At 41.2% G+C, this 23,822-nt stretch overlaps 1 protein-coding gene across 2 annotated transcripts in view; it reads right to left on the reverse strand.

Moving 5' to 3' along the window:
* Nucleotides 1-26: 26 nt before the first annotated feature.
* Nucleotides 27-23,822, reverse strand: part of ppm1lb (protein phosphatase, Mg2+/Mn2+ dependent, 1Lb) — a 50,239-nt gene continuing 26,443 nt past the window's right edge. The window contains exons 2-5 of one of the 2 annotated variants that reach the window (XM_061827686.1): nucleotides 13,665-13,875; nucleotides 5,169-5,330; nucleotides 4,864-4,950; nucleotides 27-3,325 (exon numbers count right to left, since the gene is read on the reverse strand). In XM_061827686.1, coding sequence (XP_061683670.1) covers nucleotides 2,985-3,325; nucleotides 4,864-4,950; nucleotides 5,169-5,330; nucleotides 13,665-13,875 — 801 coding nt within the window. In that variant the 3' untranslated portion in view covers nucleotides 27-2,984. The remainder of the gene's footprint in view (nucleotides 3,326-4,863; nucleotides 4,951-5,168; nucleotides 5,331-13,664; nucleotides 13,876-23,822) is intronic. The other variant, XM_061827688.1, reaches the window with a different exon arrangement.

The raw sequence follows: 23,822 nt of genomic DNA on the forward strand, positions 1-23,822 counted from the left end.
AGCACGGAACACAAAGACACTGTAAATCATGTAATCCTCTCGTTTTAATATTAATGTTCTCCTAAATGACATCTTAAAATATTATTTTTAATCCATACAGTTTATGAAAGCACACATATACAAATGGCAAACTAACATTTTGCAATGTTCCTAATGAATGACAACAAAAAAAAAGCCAAAGAAAAGACATAAGAATACATTAATGATGTAATACAATCCGCATTGCTTTCTTTGTGGCCGTATAGGCAGCTAGTAACGAGGATGCCAACATCTGCACAGTATCTACATTCATCTGACATTTTTATGTCCCTTGAGACATTTCTGCTTTTCATGTGGCTTATTAGAGAGTGAAATGACAGTCATGCGGAGCACATGTTTTGGAAAACAGTGTTAAAAATAAGGCAGCAATTATACACATCATTCCATTTTTTGTTTCAGTTAAGGGTTGAGAGAATCTGAATTGATCCCTCTTAGGATGTCATTGTACAAAGTATCTGCTAATGTTCTTCGCTATAAACAATTTGTTACGTCATCCAGCTACCGTTATGTGTCGCTAGAGACGTATTGCTTCATGAAGGTCATGTTATTACATTTTAATACTCATTTAACCATGACCTTTTGAAATTCTATCCAAGCGTTTGCATGAGCAGCAGAGCAAAAAATTACAATAAAAGCAAAAAATTGAGCGTGACCAGGAAACACAAATCAAAAAGCAAAAATCCATCAATCGGTTATTATGAACTAAAACGTTCAAAAATGATAAAACGTGGCAGTCCCATGCTGTACAAGCACATTCATCCTTCTATTGCTCTACAAACATTACCGAACAGTGGAAACAATGAGAAAATACAAAAGCTGAAACATGTGAGCTGACAAAGAATCGTTGAAAACGTGATGCAAATAAGGTCATTTAAAAATACTGCCGTTAGTTACAATGCATTGTTACAGCTGACATATTACTTGGATTTATTTTTCCTTAGTGCAAAAAACAATACCAGTCAAACTACTGTATAGCCACTTTGAAGCATCATGATGGGGCTTTAGTCAAGATTGAGGAGGAAAAATATGTATATTTTGGCTCAAAACAAACAAGCATGAATCCTGAACATGAAACTTTTGTAATCTAATCTAGATCCTGATGAAATTGCATTTGGACAACTTTTATAAAGAAGAGCAGTATTACATTCACGGTGCACAGTTACCTAATTCCACATTTTTATTCTTGATATCTGTCCCCCCAAAAGATGATCTGATTGAAAAACAAAATAGTTTCTAAATCATGAATGGGGGGAAAAAAGCATTGTTTATATGTGCATATAAATATGAAGAGACTCTTAAATGTTTAAAATATATTCCCCTGCAATTAATGTACCCCGCCTCTTGCCCAGAGTCAGTTGAGATAGGCGCCAGGACACCTGTGACCCTTGTGAGGATACGTGGATAATGGAAAATGGATGGTTTAAAATGTGATCTCTTTTTGAAACCGCCATTTTCATGCCAATATTGTATTGATCCGCAACATGACTGTCCCCAGGAGCTGTTCAAAGTAGTGTGGCTGTAGGCTTCCCAGCCGATGTTAAGTTTGTACTTTGTACCACTTTTCAACATCGTAACCGATTATTACGCTATCCTCAGAAATAGTAATCGTTCCCCCAGATCGGAGAGAATAGATGGATGCACTGCAATAGCTTTGTTTGAATGTGTTGCTGTTTTTTGAAAGTTTAGAATTACCATAGTATCTGTGCTAACATTTGTTAGTCTGTCTAAATCATTACGTATGGATTGTTAGCATTAAGATAGCAGACTTTCATTGTTAACCATTTAGTAGTTTAAAGGTCAGAGGAAAAACATGTTAAAATTGTTCTTGATAACTCCATAATCCCTTCACAAACCATTTCTGCCGTTTTGAAGTGATTATATAAAAGATACACAGTAATTTAAAATGTTAAATATGATTCCGAATGTGCTTTCTGCTTTTAGTTTCTGGCACCTTTCAGTCTCTGGCTCGATCCGGCGTGGTGATGTCGCACAACCCGAACATCCTGTTCATTCGGTCTTGTCTGCTGTTGTTCCCGCCCCTTGCACATTTGTCGTCATATATGACTTTGCGATTTCACGATGATTTATTGTGTGGCATTTGGTTCTACAAATGACTCAGGCAGCGACGAGACTTTTTTGTCTTTCGGGTTTCTAAGTGAAAAAGGAATACGTGAACACTGGATAGTGAAAGTTAATCCACAGGGGAAGAAAGGTGCTCAGCTACACGTGCCAGACCAGCAGTCCGCTGTCACTGCCAGGTTCTGACCTCCTAATCGTACGGTTGACGATGCAGAGTTCAGTTGAGTGGGCGCTCCTGTACGTGGAAATCCTCATATTCCAATACATAGCTCACCATTGCGTATGGAGTGTAGTACGCTGTTTGGCAATTGCGGTGCAGAATAACTCGAACCCAGTGGCTCAAGCTTTCGGTATGTTCGGGGAGTGCTGAATACGTGTAATAAAAACCTCAATACTGGAAATGACCTCCACGTATTACATAACATAGAAACAATGCAAATGTGAATTTGAACTGACACTATAACATCTTTGTTCTCTGACCTTTAATTATACATTAATTATGTTTTGTTTTCTGGGAGGGCCAAATTCATAGTTTAAAGTAAGCAGTCAAGCCTTTTTTGCCTCTTATTTGGAGAACCGTGTGAGGAAGAGAGAGAATAGGCCCTAAGGAAACTAAAAAGTGTCATTTATTTCATTTAAATGTGTTTTAAGTTCAAATGTGATGTGTGTAGATATCGCTAGCCCATTTGCTAAACGGGGGTCTGCAGCTGAGACTGAATCAATAGCGCGTTAGCCAGTTGCAGCAATGCAGTATCACGCTCCATTTTGTCCTCGTTGCTTTGATAGAATCAACCATTAATTCCACACAGAATCCTCAGTGGTAAATTCATCAAATTTTGTACTGCAAACGGCTACTCGAAAGGGATCTATCGCTCGGCAGTCTTGCCTTTGAACTTGACCACCATGACGGTGATGTTGTCGGGGCAACCGCGGTAGTACGACTGGAGGACGATGCTCTTGGCGCCGAAGTGCGGCTCATCCAGGCGTTCGCGGACGAAACGCACGGCCTCCTCGTTGCTGAAGGTGTCCCAGAGGCCATCCGACGCCAGGATCATGAACTCGGGCTGCAGCTTGTTCAGGTCGAAGGAGAGGATGTCGGGATCGGGGATAACCACGTTGAGATTCTTCAGGGTGTAGTCGCCCAAGGACCGGGACATGGCCAGAATGCCCTGCACGCGCCACGAACCGTTGAAACTGATGAAGCCGCCTGACGAGAGAAAGAAAGGAATATTTAGATAGATAGAGATGAATGGATGGATAATCCCTGTTCCAGTTGTCGGCAAAATGAAAACAACAAGGATTTCCGGGGTCTCGTCAATGAGGGAGAAAAAAGCAGCCTTTAGCAAAATATTGAACAACCTTTCAAAGTGGAATGAGAACAAAAAACTTCCACTTGCGCTTGAAGGGATCCCAGATTTTTTACATTTTACAGAACTCGCTGCTGTGGTGGGCCCAGAACAAGGACAGATTTCCCCTTTCAGCCAAGTTTTACAAGCGTTACCTGAATGTCCTGATGGGGAGCAAACACATTCAGCACAAAGTTTTTTGTTCTGCGTAAATTCTGTGTATGAGCTCTCTTTTGTCGCCAAATACAAAATCGACTCAAGGCATTCCATCCTGCTGTGATTTAAAATTTTAGTATTTTGGTAAAAAATAACGATCAACAACATCATCTGAGACTGGTAGACTCCGCTTTGTGAAAAAAAAAAAAAAAAAAAACATCTGAAGTCATGCAAACGCTAGGGGAAGTGCTCTCAATAACCTTTAGTTTTCATTTCTTAAGGAATAGTCGATATTCAACATATCTGCTTGTTTTGGTCAAGATTATGCTAAATACATTTTCCTACACTATATTTAAGTTCCCTATTTAGAGGCAATTTTCATCCATCCATCCATCCATTTTTTTCGACACTTATCCTCACAAGGGTCACGGGAGTGCTGTAGCCTATGCCAGCTGTCAACGAGCAGGAGGTGGGGTACACCCTGAGCTGGTTTCCAGCCAATCGCAGGCCACAAAAAACAAACAGGCATTCGCACTCACAATCACACCTGAGGGCAATTTAGAGTCTCATATTATTGTTGCACATTTTTGGGATTTGGGAGGAAAATGGAGTGCCTGGAGAAAACCCACACAGGCACGGGGAGAACAGGCAAACTCCACACAGGGAGGGCCGGGATTGAACCCGGGTCCTCAGAACTGTGAAGCCAACGCTTTCCAGCTGAGAGAGAGAGAGAATCTTATTTCAGCTTTGCTAAGAGCAAAGGAAAAGATTATGCAAGTTATGTTTTTCATGTGTTATGTTAGAAAAGTTGAAAATGAGATGAAACAAGATATTCAGTTCATCTCAAAAGTCTTTAGTTCATCCAAAAAGTCCCTTAGACTCTTGGTCTCTTGATCTAATCTTTAAAGTATCTTTAAAATATTCACTGGATTCAAAGTCTTTGAAGACGCTTCAGATGGTCCAAAACGTCTCTCTTCAGTTCTCTTTCTTTGTCTCATTTACAATTTTAAATTTAGAGCTACTCAAAGGATGCCTACATGAAAGGAAGGTGGCATCCATGGCACAACAGTTTCAAGACAATCCGGTTCTCTTTTTTCACCTGTAGAATTTGGAGACAACTTTCCATGTCTAATCAGATCGGCCCTTTCCAGTGAAGTGAGCGTCTGCTACTATGAGAGAATCATTTATCAGCAGTCCCTGCCTTTGTAGTTTTTTATTTTTTAAATTATTATTCCTCCAGTACCTCTACTAGTCGTTAGATGGAGATGATGTACTATTGTGCAGCGTGGTCCCACGGGCTCCCTCTTCTGGCCCACTGCCATCATCGCTCCTGCACTCCATAGTGAATGCAGTAAGTGTGAGAGGCAGAGTTATGGCTCCAAATGCACCTGAAGTGCTGTGTGCACTCTCTGGCTGTGTTTGATAACCAGCGCACTAAATTCTGCCCTGCTATAAAGACAAAACACGCCGGTGGTCTTGACTGTTTTTATGTCTCCCAAAGTAAATGAATTGGTATTCAGCCCGCAGTCAGTACGTGCAGACTCTCACCAGCTTTCTTGATCCTCTTGCGCTCTTTTAGCTGGTACGGCTTGTGGTCGTGAGATAGAGGAATGGCGTTGCCGTCTTTATCACACAGGACCCCACGCGAGTCGCCGACGTTGGCGACCGTCAGCTCCTTATCGGACAGCAGGGCCACGAGACACGTGGTGCCTGAGGGAGGAGGAGACCCAGAAGAAGGAGTGTGGGTGATGTGGAAATAATTGACTGTAAAATTTAGTCGGTGTAAAACACGAGGATGTTTGAACAATCAGAATCTCAATCAAAAATTCATAGATACCCATTTTTAGATACTCATTTTCCATTACCCATGCTCAAGATGGAATTCTGTTTTGGGGACTTATGCATTATTGACAAGATGTCAAAGGAGACGTGCATTTTTTCCTTCCACCTCCTGTGAAACGTGTTAGTCAGAATCTCCCCAGGATCAACAACAACAGCACATTTGTCATACTCTTTTTTTTTTTTTTTTTTTTTTTTTGTCTCATGTAAATGACCCTGAAACCTTTCCATGCGGGGTCTGCCAACGCAAATATGGTTTTGGGTTACCATGACGACAGGGGTTGCAACTATGGGGTTGCTTAGTCATGTGTTTCCCAACATTTTCTGGCACATATTTTACATTTAAAAAAAAACCACACACAATAACCAGACAAACAAGCACAAAACACAACAAAGAATGTAAAGAATTCCACATTTGTGCTTCACAATTTCATGCTTTAATTTAATAGGCTAGCTTTGATGATGAAACACAGATGTTGGTCACAACCAAACCGAGATATGCCGGTGAGTATTGGTACGCACTATTTTTGAATATGTGATTTGTGTTGAAATGTAAATTGTATAAAGATTGAGAACAAGAGTGATATTGATGCTAGATCTATCAGCCTGTGTATGGAGTTTTGCATTGTGTATTGGTTCAATAAAGACGCTACGTAAACTGTCCATGTGTCATGAAGCGGGGCTGGAGCACTGCCAGGAGGTGGCCTGATCACCGCTCTGGGTGGTGCTACCTCTGGCACTCGTCACAGCTGTTCCGCATTAGGCATGTTAATTGACCATGTAAAGTATTTATGTTGGAGTTTACGTCAGAGGCATTTGCCGGTTCATTGAGTTTGCACTGTGTTACCATGTGCAGACACGACTTCTGCAATAAAACCCACTGGACATTATGCCTTTGTCTCGGAGTCCTGCATTTGGGTCCTAACCCGCACTGATGGCTCGTGGCACCATGTGTGAATGTAAATGTTAAAATGTTAAATGTTCACTCTATATGTGTCTAGCAACTATCTGACGACCAGTGCATGGAGTACCTTGCTTGCATGGAATAATAAAACAAATCCAAACTATTTTTGTTTCTAAGGACAAATGGCATGCAACCAAACAATACACTCCCAACTCCTGCTACAAACTTAAAAAAAAAAATGGGAGGGAGGGGACGCCTCGCCTCTGTTTAGCTCATCAGTCCGACTCTGAAGCCTTTTGTTTAAGATCCAAAGCCATCTGTTCACACACCACAGACTAAAGATAGACGAGCCATCCAACACTAACAGGACTATATATGAGAGGTGGGTTGTATCAAGAAATGAGAAGTAAAAGGGTAAAAACGGTGGAGAGAAACTTTAAAGTTATATTGAACTGGGATAGGGCCTATCATTGATTATTAACAATTGTGTGGAGTTTTATTTTTTATTGTGTCTTGAAGTGACTGATGGAAATTTATCAGAACAGACAGTCTTTGGACATGGAGAAGCAACACGCGACTCATTTTTACAAGGTTACCATACTATTTTTGTACTCTCCAGTCTATATAAGTGTCAGTAATTCGAATTTATGTTCACAAAGTGGCTTGTGCTCAATGTATGTGTTCAAAAAAATGGTGCTGGCAGTGGCAGCTTCCTGCTCAGATGTGCTTGAAGCCATATTCACACTGAGGCAGATACAATGAGATAATCAACAAGCATTATCACGATTGGTAGGAGGGAGGCCAGAGATACTACGCATGTGCAGTAATCCCCTCATTTATTGTGGGTTAGGTTCCAGAACCCTCTGCAAAGTAGCAAACATATATTTCTGTATATTTTGAAGCTTTATGAGATTCCCCAATGTCATACTATCCTTTCCCATAGTGTTAAACACTTCCTAATAGGGGTGGGGGTGTCAAATACTTTTTAATCAATTAGTTAGGTATCCCTCCGTCCATCCACTTTCTTTCGGTTATCCGAGGTTGGGTCATGAGGGCAGCATCTTAAGCCCAGCCATTTTGTCAAGCTCTTCCAGGGAGATCCCAAAGCATTTCCAGGCCAGTAGGCAGATGGAGTCTCTTCAGTCCTTCCTGGTGGTACGCATCCACGAGGCACCCAACGAGATCGCATGCATCCGCAATCTTTTTCTTTTGGTCATGACTCACAGCTCATGAGAAAAGGAGAGAGTAGGAACATAGATCGCCCGGTAAATCAAGAGCTTTGCCTTTTGACTCAGCTCCTTTTTCCACCTCGACAGACTGATACGGAGGTGTGCACATTAGCACATTACAAAGTATTCTAATTCTAATGAGCTTCATCAAGCCGTGATCTCCAACTCTCGCTGGAATGGTTCGCAACAAAGTGTGAAGCGGCTGGGTGGCGATCCTTCCCACAGCGGTGAAGTTCAGGTATCTCTGGGTCTGGTTCACGAGTGAGGGAAGAAGAATGGAGAAGATCGACACATGCGGTGTCTGCAGCGATTAGTCAAGTAAATAGATATAGATTTTGCTTAAAACCAATAGAAAATATGAATGTGAGGTGTAAGTGCTATTTTAACCTAGTTGGTGTCACATTCTACACTGTTTCTGTATCTGTGACTTAGAATGTGTTTGGCTTTTGGCTTTAAAAGGTTTGTGTGCGTGCGTGTGCGTGTGTGTGTCCTGGCCTGTTGTGTGATATGGGAATCAGTGAATGACAGTGTAGAGTTGGCGCATGGCTGTTAATTGGATGAACATTAGCCAGTCTGCCTGCTGAATGTATAACTCTACTTGTTCAGTGTTTATTTTGTTACCAATGTAGTGATCGAAAGAGTACCAGCAACTGTGTTTATCCTTGACAAGACTAACTAGCGGTGGTGGGCTATATTAAATTATCTAGCTATGTTTACTTTACCATGCAGCTGTGCAAGCTAGTTTGTAGTAGTCACATTGTATTCTACTGTATCTTATGTTTGTTTTTAAATGTGAAATGTTTGAGAACTTTAGAAATTTTGATTTTGACACACTCTCCTGGCTCGCGGGTATTATTACATCTGCAATATCATTGGTCCGTGTTGAGAATAATCACTGCGAATAGGCCTATAATAAAACATTACAATTTAAAATTTGATAGAATTTAAAAATCTGGAATACAATGTGACCCTGAAAAGTGAACTGCGATTTGGTGAGGGACGACTGTACCGCGTAAAGCGTGCGTGCTTTTGTTTGCCATCAAAAGACCAGGATGAGATCCATGTTTTTAGAATGAAGCAAGCAATTTGCTGGAAAAGACCTGCAGACGTTGAGACTTCTAAAATTTCCACGTTGGCGAAACATGACCTGTCGAATTTATGCCACAGGTGCTCATTTCAAAGGAGAGATGAGATGTAAGATGTAAGAGCTATTACTTCTCAGCAGCAAATCACTTTTTTAAAAAAAAAAAAACCTGGTGGAAAAAATGAGTTTCCTAATTGCATGCATCCCTAATCCAACATATAGCTTCCCCTGCAGTGTGCCATGCTGTCTGGCTAATTATCCTTATCTGGATCCCATAGCGATGGAGATAATGGACAGAGGGGGCTTACTAGCACACACTACCCCAATTAGGCAAGCCCATGCCAAGCAACACGTTCACCACTCACTATTACAATAGCACACACCATGTGCATCTTAATTATTAGTTTATACTGAAGAGGAATAACCATCAATGTTGAAACAAGATTAATATCGCCATACGAGTAATGCTCCACATTTATGCCTGGATCAGACTACCAGTTATTTCACAATGGTGAACTATAGTTTTCAATTTTTGCCATATGTTGGTCAGACTGTGGCAACAATGAATACCGATACCACCGGATCTCATCTTTTATTATCACCGGGGCTTTACCTTGTCAAATCAAAGACTGTCGGGGAGGCGGGAGCAGAAAAACGTGACACCTTTCATCGCAATTTGATACCGTGGCGGCAAGTTGTCGTCAAACAATAGATCGTTGATTCAATGTTGTAAAAAAACAAACAAAAAAATAATGTGGTAAAAAAAAGGTCACCGGGTGCATGGAAGATGATGTTTTGGGCTATCCATTGAAGCATAGCTTGAGGTACATTCACATACTTTTAATACGATATCACTCGCAAGCAGACAATAAAATGTTACTGTATGTAGCCAAGCAAGGTAGTGCTAACGCTACCGTTTGTATGGATTCTTTCGAATCACGCTCTAAAGATTCAGTAAACATTGGTTTGCGCGTGTGGATAAATGATTAGGAAGGGTAACCAAGTACCGCTATGATGACAACGGCAAGCCAATACAATAGTTACAATAGACAGTCCTCTTGGTCTACGTGAACGGGCGCTGTTGGAGAGCGATCATTGACATGCCACACCAGATATCCCAAAAATCAAACAAGCTAAACTTTTCATTTTGGTGTTGTAGGGCTATCACAGTGCCAAATCGTTAGTCGTGGATTATGTAACACTGCAAGAACTTTTGTTGTTCATGAAACAAATATGTCAGATCTGAGAAATCACCCGCAACAGCTAATCGGGCCAATATTTCTCTGTGGGTCGAACTACGTTATGGGAGTTGCGAACGTAAACATGGAACTTGTCACAACCACAACGCTAGGGCGGACCTAAATGCACGACTCGATAGACAGGAAGGCAGTTAAAGGAAGATCTTTATTCGTTCCAATGTCAAATGCTGGAGAATCAGTCAGAGCGAGCAGAAGTATCAGGACCGTCAAGCTTAACGGGGTTGGTTGTCAGGTGTGCGCCTCCTAATCAATGCAGCTGTGCAGGGGACCTGCACAACCAGGGCTGGACCGGTAGGACCATGACAGAACTGGTGAAACAATGACTGCTTTTGCTCCTGTTTTCTGAGCAGATCAGGGAGGAAGACTCACCTTTAATACACCTCACACCGCACGATATCCATCCATCGATTTTCTTAGCCGCTTATCGTCACAGGTGTGGGGGAGTGCTGGATCCTATCCCAGCTCTCAACGGGCAGGAGGCGGGGTACACCCTGAACTGGTTGCCAGCCGATCGCAGGCCACATAGACACAAACAGGCACACTCACAATCACACCTAGGGGCAATTTATGTTGCAAGTTTTTGGGATGTGGGAGGAAACCGGAGTGCCTGGAGAAAACCTACGCAGGCACGGCACACAACCGGGTCTGGGATTGAACCCAGGACCTCAGAACTGTGAGGCCAACGCTTTCCAGCTGAGACACTGTTCCGCCCACCGCACGATAAACACTCACATTAATAAAAGTATTGCTTTTCTCCTATCTTGTGGGCTCTTGGTGCCAATTAACTATGTTGAAGTGAGTTTAGGAGCTTCATTTAGACAAAAATATTACTTTGCAACATCTTGCTGTATCTTGGTGTCAAACGGGTATGTTTAAGTGAGTCGAGGAGCTTCATTTGAAAAGTCTGTTTTAGGTCACCATTTTGTGGCATTTTAGTGTTGAAAAGAGCACAAAAACATGTCCCCCCCACCCCACAAAAAACATATAACAATAACATATAGGTGGGGAATTATTGTGTAGCTTGACATCTTTCAATTAAGTATTGCTAAGTGTTATACATTTTTGAAAGAACAACATTTTGCCTTTTCTTGGCGCTAGGAGTCAAAGTCAACCAGAAGAAAAGAATAAGTTGATGGAAAGATTTCCTGCAAGTAACCATCTCCTCTCTACATTGGTGTTTTCAACTTTATCATTTAATTGCGGTGCTCTTGCATCAGTGAACAAAATTATGTTGTGTGTCAAAATTCGTGTTATGTGACCGAGTTAAAACTATTGCGTCAAAGTTAGTAGCAGACGCATACTGCACTGCATCATGCAGACTGTTTGCGCAACAGACCTGAAGATTATGACCATGCCATTAAAATCACATTAGTCTTATCGCCGCTTCATGTTTTTTTTTTTTCCAGCTAAACAACAAGGACAGAACAAGCCGGGGGATGAATCAGATATGTAGGAAACTACAAGTTCCACTTGGAGAATTCCTCTCTCACTTGCTCCCCTGTCATCTTAACTCGAGCCCGGATTGCATTAAAGAGGAGAGAGCTGTGATTCAGGCACAAGTGGAAGACTGAGCAACAATTACCTGATCAGAAATTACCCTCCCAGCCTGCAAGACATTCAGACTGTAATAAATTCATACCCTAAACAAGAAATCGCTTTCCCCATGTTAACTCACAGGCAGCACGTCTCACTGTTTGGACTAAATAATAGCTCAGGACAGAAGCCCGTTGTGCGGTGAAAAGGTTGCAAAGCATCAAAACACAAAAAGAGAGAGGGATCAGGAGATGGCTTTTCTTGCTAAATCAGCAGAGATCAGTGAGCAGATTCTGGCTGGGGTACGGAAGAAAAGAATGAGAGGCATTAAGGATAATAAAGAGGTCGATGCTGGGCTAGTGCAAAAAAAAAAAAAGAATTGTCACTGCTATATTGGAGCCTATAGTTCGGAGCTGTTGCCGAGAGAGTTTTATACTCTTCTTTTAACAACCACCGTGTCATATACGCTTTCCCTTTCCCTAAAGCACTCCTGGATTCAAGGAGGCGGAGGCTAAATTGCTGACATGGGAGTCACGTGTTGAAAATCTAATTATTTACACTACACATTGCTCAGGCTTGTAATCCAATTTCAAACCTTACCTCTTTGCCGTTGTTTAAGCAAATTATTCAACTTAGGTCATCATTATTTTCTGTCTTGTCTTGGTGAGAGTGAAGGTTCATCTGTGAAATTTTTAAGTCCATGTAAAGTAAAAACAAATATATTGTGTGGCTAGAAAACGGCTTGGCATTCACCATGCTACTGGACTAGTCCGTCGTAATTTATTTAAGCCTCTTCTGTATTTCATACTCTCTCCTTCGGTCGGCTATTGTTGAACAGTGACTGTCAGCAGTCCCATGGCCTTGCTTATTCAGCTGTTTAAATACAAGCCAATATTCACAGGGCTTGTAGTAATTATCTCTGGAGGAAGGTAAGGCAGGAGTAAGGAGGAGGACGGGGAGGTAGAGGAGGAGGAGTAGGGGGGCGGCAAAGGCTTCAGTGAGGTAAGAGAAGGGTCAGAGAAAGGAATGGGGATGTTTTAGTTTGTGAAAGCTTTGCAGAAAGGAGCATTATGTGAGTGACCTGCGAGGGGAAGATGAGAACAGAGGTGTTCATTGGCTAATTAGACATATTGATTAACATCCATTTTCTGAGCCGTTTATCGAGTGCCGGAGCCTATCCCAGTTATCTTCAGGCAGGAGGCGGGGTACACCCTTAAATGGTTGCCACAAAATCACAGGGCACATAGAAACAAATGACCATTCACACCTATTGGCAATTTGGAGTCTCCAATTAACATACTATGCATGTTTTTGGGATGTGGGAGGAAACCCGAGTTCCCGGAGAAAACCCACACAGGCATGGGGAGAACATGCAAACTCCACACAGGCGGGGCCGGGATTTGAACCAAGGTCCTTGGAACTGTAAGGCTGACGCTCTAACCAGTTTGCGCACTCTGCCTACACTATATATATAATACTTTAATTATACCATATCCTCGTTTCACAGTAAGGGTCCATTATGCACTGGAACACACCCTAGAATCAACCAAACTTGTAGTACACACGAGGAGTGGGCCCCCAAAAAATATCAACGTATTTCTGCTATATTATGGTATGGTAAAGACATAACGTAATGATAACCAATACATGGGCTTTATAGGAAACGAAGCCTACAGCTAATGAGACAAAAGATGTGTTTTGATGTCTTGGTGATAAATGATTCTAAATTCTATAGTTTAAAAACTTTTTCAACCATTCATGTGGCCAAAAACCTGCATAACTCCCCCAAAACTATTTTGAACGGATTATAATTCCCTCCACCTTGTCTAAAATTCCTATGCCAGCCGGAGAAAAACACCCCTAAAACATGACGCTATCACCACCAGGATTCACTGTACGCATGGTGTTTCTTTGGTGATGAGCAGTGTTGTGTTTACACCAAACATACCCTTTGGATTGATGGTCAACAAGTTCAACCTTGGTTTCATTGACCCATTAAAAAAAATAAAGAAAATGAAATAAATTCAACCAAATTTGGGAAAAGGGTTAATTATATATCGTTATATTGTACAGGTGTAGCTAAAAGTAAGGCCAATAACTATATATTATGTGTACAGTTAATATTACAAAAATTTTCCTAACAACAATAAAAAAAAAAACCCTACAATAAACCATAAAAAAAACATACAAACACACCTGCTTCATTATACGTGGCGGAGAGCTTTTCCAACATGGCACGGTCTAACATCAGGATCTGCTGCTCCAGGATGGATGGGTAGGACACGCCTTCCTTTTTCTCATTCTTCTCTTTATCCTTTTCCCTGTCCCGCTCTCGCTCACGTTCATAGGTTAGCAGCTGCTGGCGCAGCGCCTCCGGCAGGTGAGCCTTTGCGTAGTCAGCAGCAGCCTGATAACAGACAGCATAGAGAGAGAGAGAGAGAGAGAGAGAGAGAGAAAGAGAAAAATAAATAAATTTCAAGACTCTTACAAGACTATATTTGGTTTCTGTCAGTGCAGCAAAATTTAACGCAGTGCACATGCCGTATTAAGGGGTGTTATTGCTCATGACAGCACAACGACGTGGATGTCACTTTGTGAAAAATTAATGCAGCATGACTGCGACCCAGTGCACAAAACATGATGGGATTTTTCCATTTGTGTAGGATTAACAGCCAGGTGTTTCAATACTTTGCCGTTCATTACAGAAGAAATTATAGCAATTGATGGAGTGCAACTGCTTTTTTTTTTTTTGGGCATTTTATTAAAAATATTTTTTGGGGGAAAAAACGGCTTTCCCTATAAAGTGGATCCTAAAAAAAAAAAAACAACCAAACAAACAACTGCTGCAGGAAACAGGTTAATTTCCACATTTCAAGGATGCACTCCTACCACTTTTTTAGACTGAGCACAAGCACTAGAACTTGTATCAGAACCTTTAGATCCAAGTATCGCTAATGCCACTACCTCTTGTAATTTTGATGAAAATGTGTTTTCTAAGTCAAATATCATTCATATTTTAATCAATAATTGATCAAAAAGACAAACTTTGAAAAGTAAGTGTCAACAAACAGCTTGAAACAAGGACACTGACTCTTTCTAAACATTTGTTCACTATCTGCCAAAGTGTGTACTGGACTCTCAGGGAGGACAGAATAATGTATCTAGTATATGACGGTAGTAACTTCGTATTGGGTGTCGTAATATTGGAGCCATTTTACGGATATTAGTACAGATGAAGCCTATCGACAGTAATACCAATATTTGGTGCATCACTAAACAAAATGTATTTCAATTGTAAATAATGTAAAGTGTGATATTAAGTACAACTAAAATAAAGTTCAACAGCATTTGTTGGTAGGCGCCCTTTTCATGATGGTAATTGGCCATTATGCTTTCAGCTCTGTGGTCTTTTAACTCCCGTGAACCTTGTGTGGATAAGTGGCTCAGATAATAGCTGGATGGATGGCCTTTTAACTCATTTGAGTGAAATTGATACTTTATTAAATTTGTGATTTTGTACTTAGCGGCAAGACTCTTTCCAATGAGGAATTTAAGTTCTCTAAATGGTCACATCACACATTTCCTGCATTGCACTTTGCAGCTTCCACGGTGCCATGATGTATGTGACCGAATTGTTGTCTAAAACAACTGAACCTGGTCAAAATAGATGAAAAATCAAAGAAATGAAAGTCCACTGACAGACAGAATTAACAGAAATTCCTGAATCCATTCTCCAGTGAGAGCAGATAAACCCTTTGGACATATTTCTTCAGCTGCCTTGGAGCAAATAATGCTGTCCTCTCTCTTACCCTGACTCATCGGAAATCGGGAAAACAAGCCTGCTCAACCGAGGTCATCAAGTTCCGGTAGTTTCTGCACACACGTCAGATAATACACTGCAGACCTGCGTCACATGCACGGTCATATTTCATTTGTTCTTAGAATGTGATGAGAATCTGTAAAAAGGCACCAAGCAGCATCTCAACTTCTAGAATGATTTGAAGTCAGATTGCAGCGATAAAATCGCCACCACGCATCAGATGCTCAAAATGCTGAGGCTGTTTGTTGCTCCTTCATTTCTATCAAACCTCCTTTCCTCCATCCATTTTTATTTCATTATTGCTTGAGAGGATTAATGTAATTCTGTTTTTCCTTCTTCCGATAGATGGTTCTCCACGCTCTCTGGTTGGATCTCAAGTCAGAGTTGATTCCCGTCTCTCGATTTGTCCCTTTCTGCGGTCACATCCGAACACTGCTCATATTTGTCTCTTCTCTTCATGTGTGTATCCATTCGAATTCTGAGCATCCCCTCGTGTCTGCTTCCGTGGTAATGTTCTATCGCCCCCCCAAAAAAAATCCATGTGAATTATTCCCCCTCACTTGACTGTTGATGTGCTTTCATCCTTCCATTATCATGCAAGGGGTAAAAGTAATAAATTGAGTTCAGAGGTCATAAATAGAACAGGAAGTCCATTGTTCTGGTGCATTATACAATTACTGAGGAGTTTAATTGATGGGGCTGTCAACCAGAATAAAGCCCTGATAAAAAAGTCACTCATCCCTGACCTAAATAGCTTTTCACTATACACTATAGTGTACAGCGGTGGTGCCCAGGCAGATAATAAAGTCAGCCTGGGCCTTGGTCCAGTGGCAAGATTTTTTTTTTACAGAATTAAAAGAAAGCGGTGGAGAGGTGATCGCGTCATACAAAGAGGATAACTTCATGTTTGGACACAAGGTACGGATTAAGCAGTGATGCTGAGATATTTGTTACACTCCACTATTGTCTGAGAGAATGAATTACAACTACAGGAGCAGAGCAATCAGACAATCAAAACAATTACGATCGTAAATTCCAGTAGGTGGCATTTGGAAATTACAGGACTGGGTCTGCTATAAATTCTATTTTGTTTTTTTTCCTCTGGCTTTTTTGTGACAGTTATGTAAGAAAAAAAAACAACACGAGGCCCATTAGACCCCCATATAGCTCAATTCACCCGAGAAGAGAAGATGGGTAAAAAGAATATGCAACACAAGTGGTCAAACCAAGGCCATTGTCACTTGTTTTACCAATTTTAGGTTTAACTCCAGATTCAGTAAAGTGATTTCAGAATTTTTTTTCCAATTACATTATATATGTTTGAAAATAATTGCTGAAAACATGCAAAGACTACAAACAATGTAGTACTCAATTGTGGAGACATAGTGTTAAACAGTTTTTTACCATTGTACTTTTTCTGAATCCAACACCTGTGATTGGCTGGAGACCAGTTCAGGGTGTGCCGCCGTTCTCCCCCAACGTGACCTGGGATAGGCTCCAGCCCGCCCGCAAACATAGTGAGAATAAGTAATACGAAAAAGGGATGGGTGGATGGATTTGACACAAGTAGCATCATCCCAAATATCCCCAGTCGTTGTATCGGAACATCTTTTCAGAGTGACAGTACAGGTAAAGCCATACAGTATTGACATGTGTTATCGGTATCAGTCCATCCCTTTTTGCAAAGTCACATTACTTTAGAGGTTCCACTGTTTAAGTGAACAATGCATGAATCTTGGTTGCGGTCTGTATTGTACACAGTCATTGTAGTTCCTAATGAGCTCAGTGTTTGTGGTTTCGCTAGCATGAATCATCAGCGCGTGCTCTCCAAACTCAAGACTGTTTGCTCATTAATGAGCCTCAAAAATGCGCGTCAGTCCCCCAATCGTTATGTTATGCAGCCAATTATAATGACAGAAGGCGTCTGATAAAACCACAGCGTAAGAATATTACATACAGATTCCTACTGGGGAAACATTTTATTTTCCCTGCAGATAACAGTCAAATCGGGAGTGAAAGTCTCAAAATGGGAAATTGGGTTGCGAGTGTGCGAGGGTCGTGGCCGTGACCCTGTAAACTCTTTTTCCAGGTAGACGTCCGATGAACCACATGGACAAACACACACACCAATCCAATGCAATCACGAACAAAAACACAAGACCTCCACGAAAACACAAGCCAGCCACCTGCACGGTTTCCCCCAATGCGTCATCTACACTATCACGACATTTGCCCCAGACTGCCAGCCCAAGAGAAACACCAGCGCCTCTTAAACATTTTCATCAATCAGATCTAAGAGCTGGCAGACATGAAAAAAGTCACACAAGCGTTCCTTTGGAATCACGCTCTGGGAATTTTCTACAAGAAACACAAGAATTTAGTTTTTTTTCTTTTGTCCCCCCCAGCAGTTTTTGCTTCAACAGAACAAGTAATCATTCAAGAAAAGAGAACAGAAGAGGAAACACCAACTGGGAAATGTGGCGACCACTCATGAATATCACTCAAGTGCATCATTATGAAGGAAAAGACAAGACAGAAATGGTCTCTCTTGAAATCAACCATCAAAGAGTGAAAAGGAAGACTTGCGTGTGAGAAATAGAGTCTTAGGCTAGATTTACACCACGTGTGCCCAATTCCGATATATCGTCTGTTCAGATTGGTAACACATTTGCCTCAGTTTGGATCAGGAAAACACTCTTTAAATTCTGTTAATTAAATGACTGTTAATTGAACATATTTACATAATATCCAACAAGATTCCAAAACTTTCATTTTTATTTTACACAGCTGTGGCGTATGTATGTACCAAATGGTATTTCCTTTACAAATGTACTCGGTGAGGCTTGCAACCAGGTGGGCTCTGTAGGCCGCGAATTACGGTAATTTAGTTTAGGAAGCTTAGACAGAGCAACACCTGTATTATTCCTGGGCATAGGCAGAAATCCTGACATCCGTTTTTTTATATCACTTGTCCTGATTAGGGTACCTGGAGCCTATTACAGATGACTTTGGCTGAGAGGTGGGATACACTGTGAACTGCTTATCAGCCAATCGCAGGGCACATATAGACAATCATACGCACTCACATTTATATCTAAGGGGAATCTAGAGTCCTCAATTAACCTACATTGCATGATTTTGGGACGTGAGAGGAAACCAGAGTACTTAAACTCCACACAGCCGAGGCCAGATTTGAACAGCAGGGCCGAAGAACTCTGAGGTGGGTATGCTAACCAGTCATCTACTGTGCCACCTGGTTCATATTGATATTTTTCAAACTGTGTAAGACCTAGATATTAAATGTCAATCCGGCCATATTGAAAGGTTTGAATATATAAAATGATACTACAATTGCTAAAGTCAAACTCATTTTAAAATACAACAGGGCAGGTGCTGTGGGATCTGACGGACATCAGTATATCCACTAGAGAAATGAGCCCTAAATTTAATACCTTACACCAGAGCTTTGTATTTTGCAGGCCAGTGCCGTGGAGATGTTGTAAGAAGCCTTTGCGAAAGTGACGTTTGCTGCTCACGCATGTTGTATTTTGTCGGCTGCTGTTGAGCAAGCATTGTCCCAGACAGAGAATGTCGACAAGACGGCGAAAGAACAAATCAAACAAACCTTCTTAACCTGGGTCAGGTTTCAAGGTTTCAACACCAGCGAACAAGAACCTGTTTGGAGCATTTGGCTCTCTGGAATGAAAATTAATTTGACTTGGGGAAAAAAAAAAAATTGCCTTACTTCAGGATGGAAATGTTTGTTGGCCTTGCAAACACCCCCTTGTGTTCTCGCGCACAAATCTCATCCTGACATGCCTTTAAAACTATTTTCCTTACCCAAACATTAAATCTCATAGAAAACCACAACAAACGGAGCACAGATGGGGGGCTTACGGGGGTATGCAGCAACAGTTGTGGCGCTGTGAGCTTCAAGTGAGATGCCAACTGAGCACGGAAGTACAGATACACATGCATCTCTATATAAACACAGTGCAACGTCATGAATCTACTTATTTTTGACTTTGTCATATTGTACTACCCAGCTCGGACCAAGTCGCTTGTACTCAATGACCAACCAGATGCCTAATTGCACTCAATGGAACCACAGAGAATGCGTAAAAGCCCCTAAGGCAGGATATTGCAGGAATTCTGTGAGAGAAGCAGGACACTTCACACCCCTTCCTGGCTTTTTGTCATGCGGTTTTTATACAGAGGTGGTGTTACCTCTGACACTAATGTTACATATTGACACAGCAGAACAGTGATGTCGGACGAAATAGGGGTTGGGGGCTGGGGGGTGAATTACAGCTTTATCAAGCAGAGCAAAAGGGGTTTAAGAAACCACAAAGACAGTAGTGGTTCTTGATTGTGAGAGCGGCGTGGGTCCAATTTCCTTGGGGGTCGTAATGGTTTGTTTAGTTGTCGACGTGAGTCACAAGAGAGAATGCTTAGCAACCCTGGTACCGACAATCATATATGGATTCCCACTACAGTTTCCCCAAGGTGCTGAGTGTCTGTGATGTCTGATTGGATAAGTGACCGTACAGAGGAAATGTACTGGTATGCTGGTGCGTGTCTCGGAGGAGGCTTGAGTGAGACATTAGCTGGATGTTTTGTTTTTGGTGTAGTTACGGTCAATATTTGTCATTCATTTTTACAACAACAAAAAAAGACATAGCTGATTGATCACCGCTCATCCTCATTGCATCGCCTAATGCTACAGTATGTTCTCTGCCATTCTTCTGTTCCAGCTTGGGATTTGGTGAATTCATTGACAGCTTTCGTGTGAATTTAGTCTGTTCGTCAGCTAGAGGAAGCGGAGGCCTTTTCAGATTTGAGAATAGACTTGCATATCTTGCAAGTGACTCTGCTGCCAGTGTAATTTTTAGTTAAACATTTGCACATGCCTGAGGCACAGACCCACCACCTGTTGCTTTCTGCGAGGCGTCCACGGTTGTTTAAAAAAAAAAAAACGTGATTGCCAGTCATTCAACTACAAGCTATAATCGGTATTTTGCAGTGGTAAACTCAATACGTCAACTAATCTGTTCAACTCCGCGTGGTAGAATACAAACAAAATACACACACAAAATAAAGCAAAAAAAGTTAAAGAACACACGTTTGTAGTCCATCCTATTTGGTTGCGATTGAACAGCAATCAATTAATACTAATACAACTTCAAGGGCCTGCAAATTCTGAGTCTCACTGAACATATCGGAGGCCACAGACAATCTCAAAAAATAAAAGCTGTTACAGTGTCTTTAAGACGTTGCATGTAACGGACAACACTGACAGTATCAGGGAGGCAGAGAACATTTTTTTCATATGGCTCACAGTATCCGAACGAGGAGTCGTGGCTATAAAACTCTATCTGGACTGTTAAATTGAACAGAATTCCATTAAAGTTACAGCCATCTCTTGGTGAAACAACACCAGCTGACGGAACATGTATGGTCAGCATGATGTAAAATATCTGGTAACTATGGTTACTTGTGCTATACGTCACCCATTTTCTTAACATTTGCCCCAATTCCGCAATGAAATCACATTCCAAGTTTACTCAAACATATGTTGGCGGACAAACGTGAAAAGTCAACGGATTGTTCGGCAGTTGAACCACAATCACAGGCACACGGAAAAAGTTCTTTACTAATAGAAGGAAGCGTACTATTATAGAAGGGCATTCAGCCATTGAATAGTTCCTGCAGCCATCAGTCTCTAGACAGCAATATTCACGGAAGTTGGAAGTAAGACCTCACTGCGTGTCCTTCTTGTGACAGCTGGTCTATTACAGGAGGTGAAAACTCAGATTAAACCATAAATGTCCATAGGGAGGAGGCCTTGCGGTTGACGCATACAAAAGCCTCACCTTCAAGAAAAGACGGTCACATCAGCGTCTACAGTGCACAGTTGGACTGAGTTAGACCAAGTTTCTACAGAACAGTGTGTTAACTTGAATAGCAAAAGGTGTTACCGTATTTGTGTTTAGGCTTTACACGATCAGGATTTTTGGGGCCGATCACCCATTTAAAAAGAGAAGATAACTAATGACCGAAACCATCACAAGATGGAGCAATGAGTCAATTTAAAGGACATGTTTATTTACCGTATATACTTGTGTACTTAAATGCTCAAAAAATATATTTTGAATCAATAATGTATTTTTGTTCATCTATTTATGCAGTCGAGCCATTGTGACAGTCTTGTGTTGTTGTTGCCACCACTCGTAAAAAAATGGGATGCAGTGATATCGGAATACAAGATTTGATTACAATAGTCTCATATTGCAGTCATGAAAGAGGAAATGTATCTTGTAGTCTGATCCGCGCATTACATGTTGTCGCTCAGCCGTCTTGTCTCTACCATCCGGCCAAGATATTTTTCTTTTTTTTTTAAATCACTTTATCGGCTGTAACATATTAACACATTAACACACACGTGAGAATACTAAAAATAAAATTGCTTTTGAATTCAAATATACTGGGCACGATGGCGACATGCATTAAATGTCTTTTGCGGAGCCGATCATTAACGTAATTGACCCCTCCGTGGATGTTGCGCAATCCGCGTCACTGACCAATCAGAGGCTAGAGATCTGCATAATCTCGGACTCAAATCTCAGACAATGCTGGCTGGATGGTCCAGTATAGCTTCTGTTGGCGTTTTATCGCGTATTTGGGTTCTTTAAAAATAGATATGGTTAAGAGGTGTAGTCACGGACTTATAATAGTGACGACAGGTATCCTGAAAGGCTTGTTGGTGGAGTTCAATTCGTACCCTTTCATAAACCGAAGACCCAGTACGAAAATTGTCTTTGATGGATCAAACTTTATGTAAGACCGCATCATCAACTGAATCCATCTAAAATCAACCGGAACAGAAGACCGAGTACGAAAAATGTCTTCGATGGATCAAACTTTGAGGAAGACCGCATGATCAACTGAATCCATCAACCGGAACAGATATGTTTGCATGAAGGTAAACCCTAAATTTGATTTTCAATACATGTCTCATATAAATGAATTAGCAGTTCTTCGCTTGCATAACATAGCTAAGTGTGAATGATTGACACACTTTATCTGTGTTGAGGGATATTTTGCGATGATCTGACTGCACAAACGTGTCTCTGTTCGGCGCTCCCGAGCGAAGCTAAACCGGACTTTTTTTGCACGAAGGTATGCCGGATATTTGATTTTCAATACATGTCTCATATAAATGAATTAGCAGTTCTTCGCTTGCATAACATAGCTAAGTGTGAATGATTGACACACTTGATCTGTGTTAAGCGATATTTTGCGATGATCTGACTGCACAAACGTGTCCCATTGTTCGCGGCTAATTAGTTAAGCTAAACCGGACTAGCAGTCCTAAAAGCCTTCGACGTGCACCGAGACACCAAGACTGAAGGAAGGATGTTTGAGGACACTAAAGTAGTGATTGTCGAACTCGGTCGGGACTTGCGTAGGTTCGGCACTAATTCAAGAAAAATTATTGAGGGGAGCGCGTGACGTTACACAAAGAAAACGAGAGAAGCAACTCGTAAATCAAGCCTCGCCTTGTTCTTTTCCTTCATACGGCGGTTCACAAACGGCTATCCAGATACACATACAGATTCTGCACACAAGAGTAATAGGTAACACGAAAATAGGAAACTGTCAATGACGAATTCGTCTTTGGGTTATAATATATTATATTATGTGGCTTCTCGGTCTTCCTCTGACTCTGGAAAGATCTCGCGCTAATATCAATGGTTTCTCCGTCGATATGCATGTAAATACCATTGAAATACCCCTCGCTGAAATACTTGAACCCTGCTGTCTGCTTTTCAACGATATTTCACTGTTAGCTAAGAATGCGAGTGAGAAATCAGCCGGTAAATCGGACAGTTTCGCTCTATTCCTTTCTTGCTGCGCCGATATTTTTCCTAATTGTTTGTCTGACATCAGCGCACGTGGCGTGACGTCACTTCAGGAGGCGTGGTTAAGTGCCCTGTACGGAGGGGTCAATTGATCGTACCAACAAATCATAACATTAAAGCCGATTGTTGGCCGATACCGATCTCACCGATCAAATCAACGTAAAATCCAGTTGTGCTCTTGGAAAAGAATCCAATATCGTCTTAACAGAGTTAAAAATAACCTACAATTTATATTTAGTGAAAAAATTACGCAGCTAAGAAGCTAAAAAGATCAATCCAATAAGTATACAGTATTGTTATTGTGAGTAAAACATGTTTGAGACAAATACAGTATTGATAACAGCAGTGTCTTTGACATGGGGGTATAATATGTATCTCAAATCATCTGTCCCTATTGAAATGACTACAAATTCCAGCCCCCCACCCCAGATTTTTTTTTGTAACGCGTTTTTGAACAAGAATAATAGCAGTGCATGCACTTCATAATACTTCAAAATACAGTAATAACATGAATGTAAAAAACTGAATTTATTGCCTTAATCCAATTGGACATAATGCTGCTCCTTCTGGTGTGATTGGTGGCCATAATGGGTTGTCACATTTTTTTTTTGC

Source organism: Syngnathoides biaculeatus, chromosome 8, assembly GCF_019802595.1.
Source record: "Syngnathoides biaculeatus isolate LvHL_M chromosome 8, ASM1980259v1, whole genome shotgun sequence".
In the NCBI taxonomy this organism is placed as follows: Eukaryota; Metazoa; Chordata; class Actinopteri; order Syngnathiformes; family Syngnathidae; genus Syngnathoides; species Syngnathoides biaculeatus.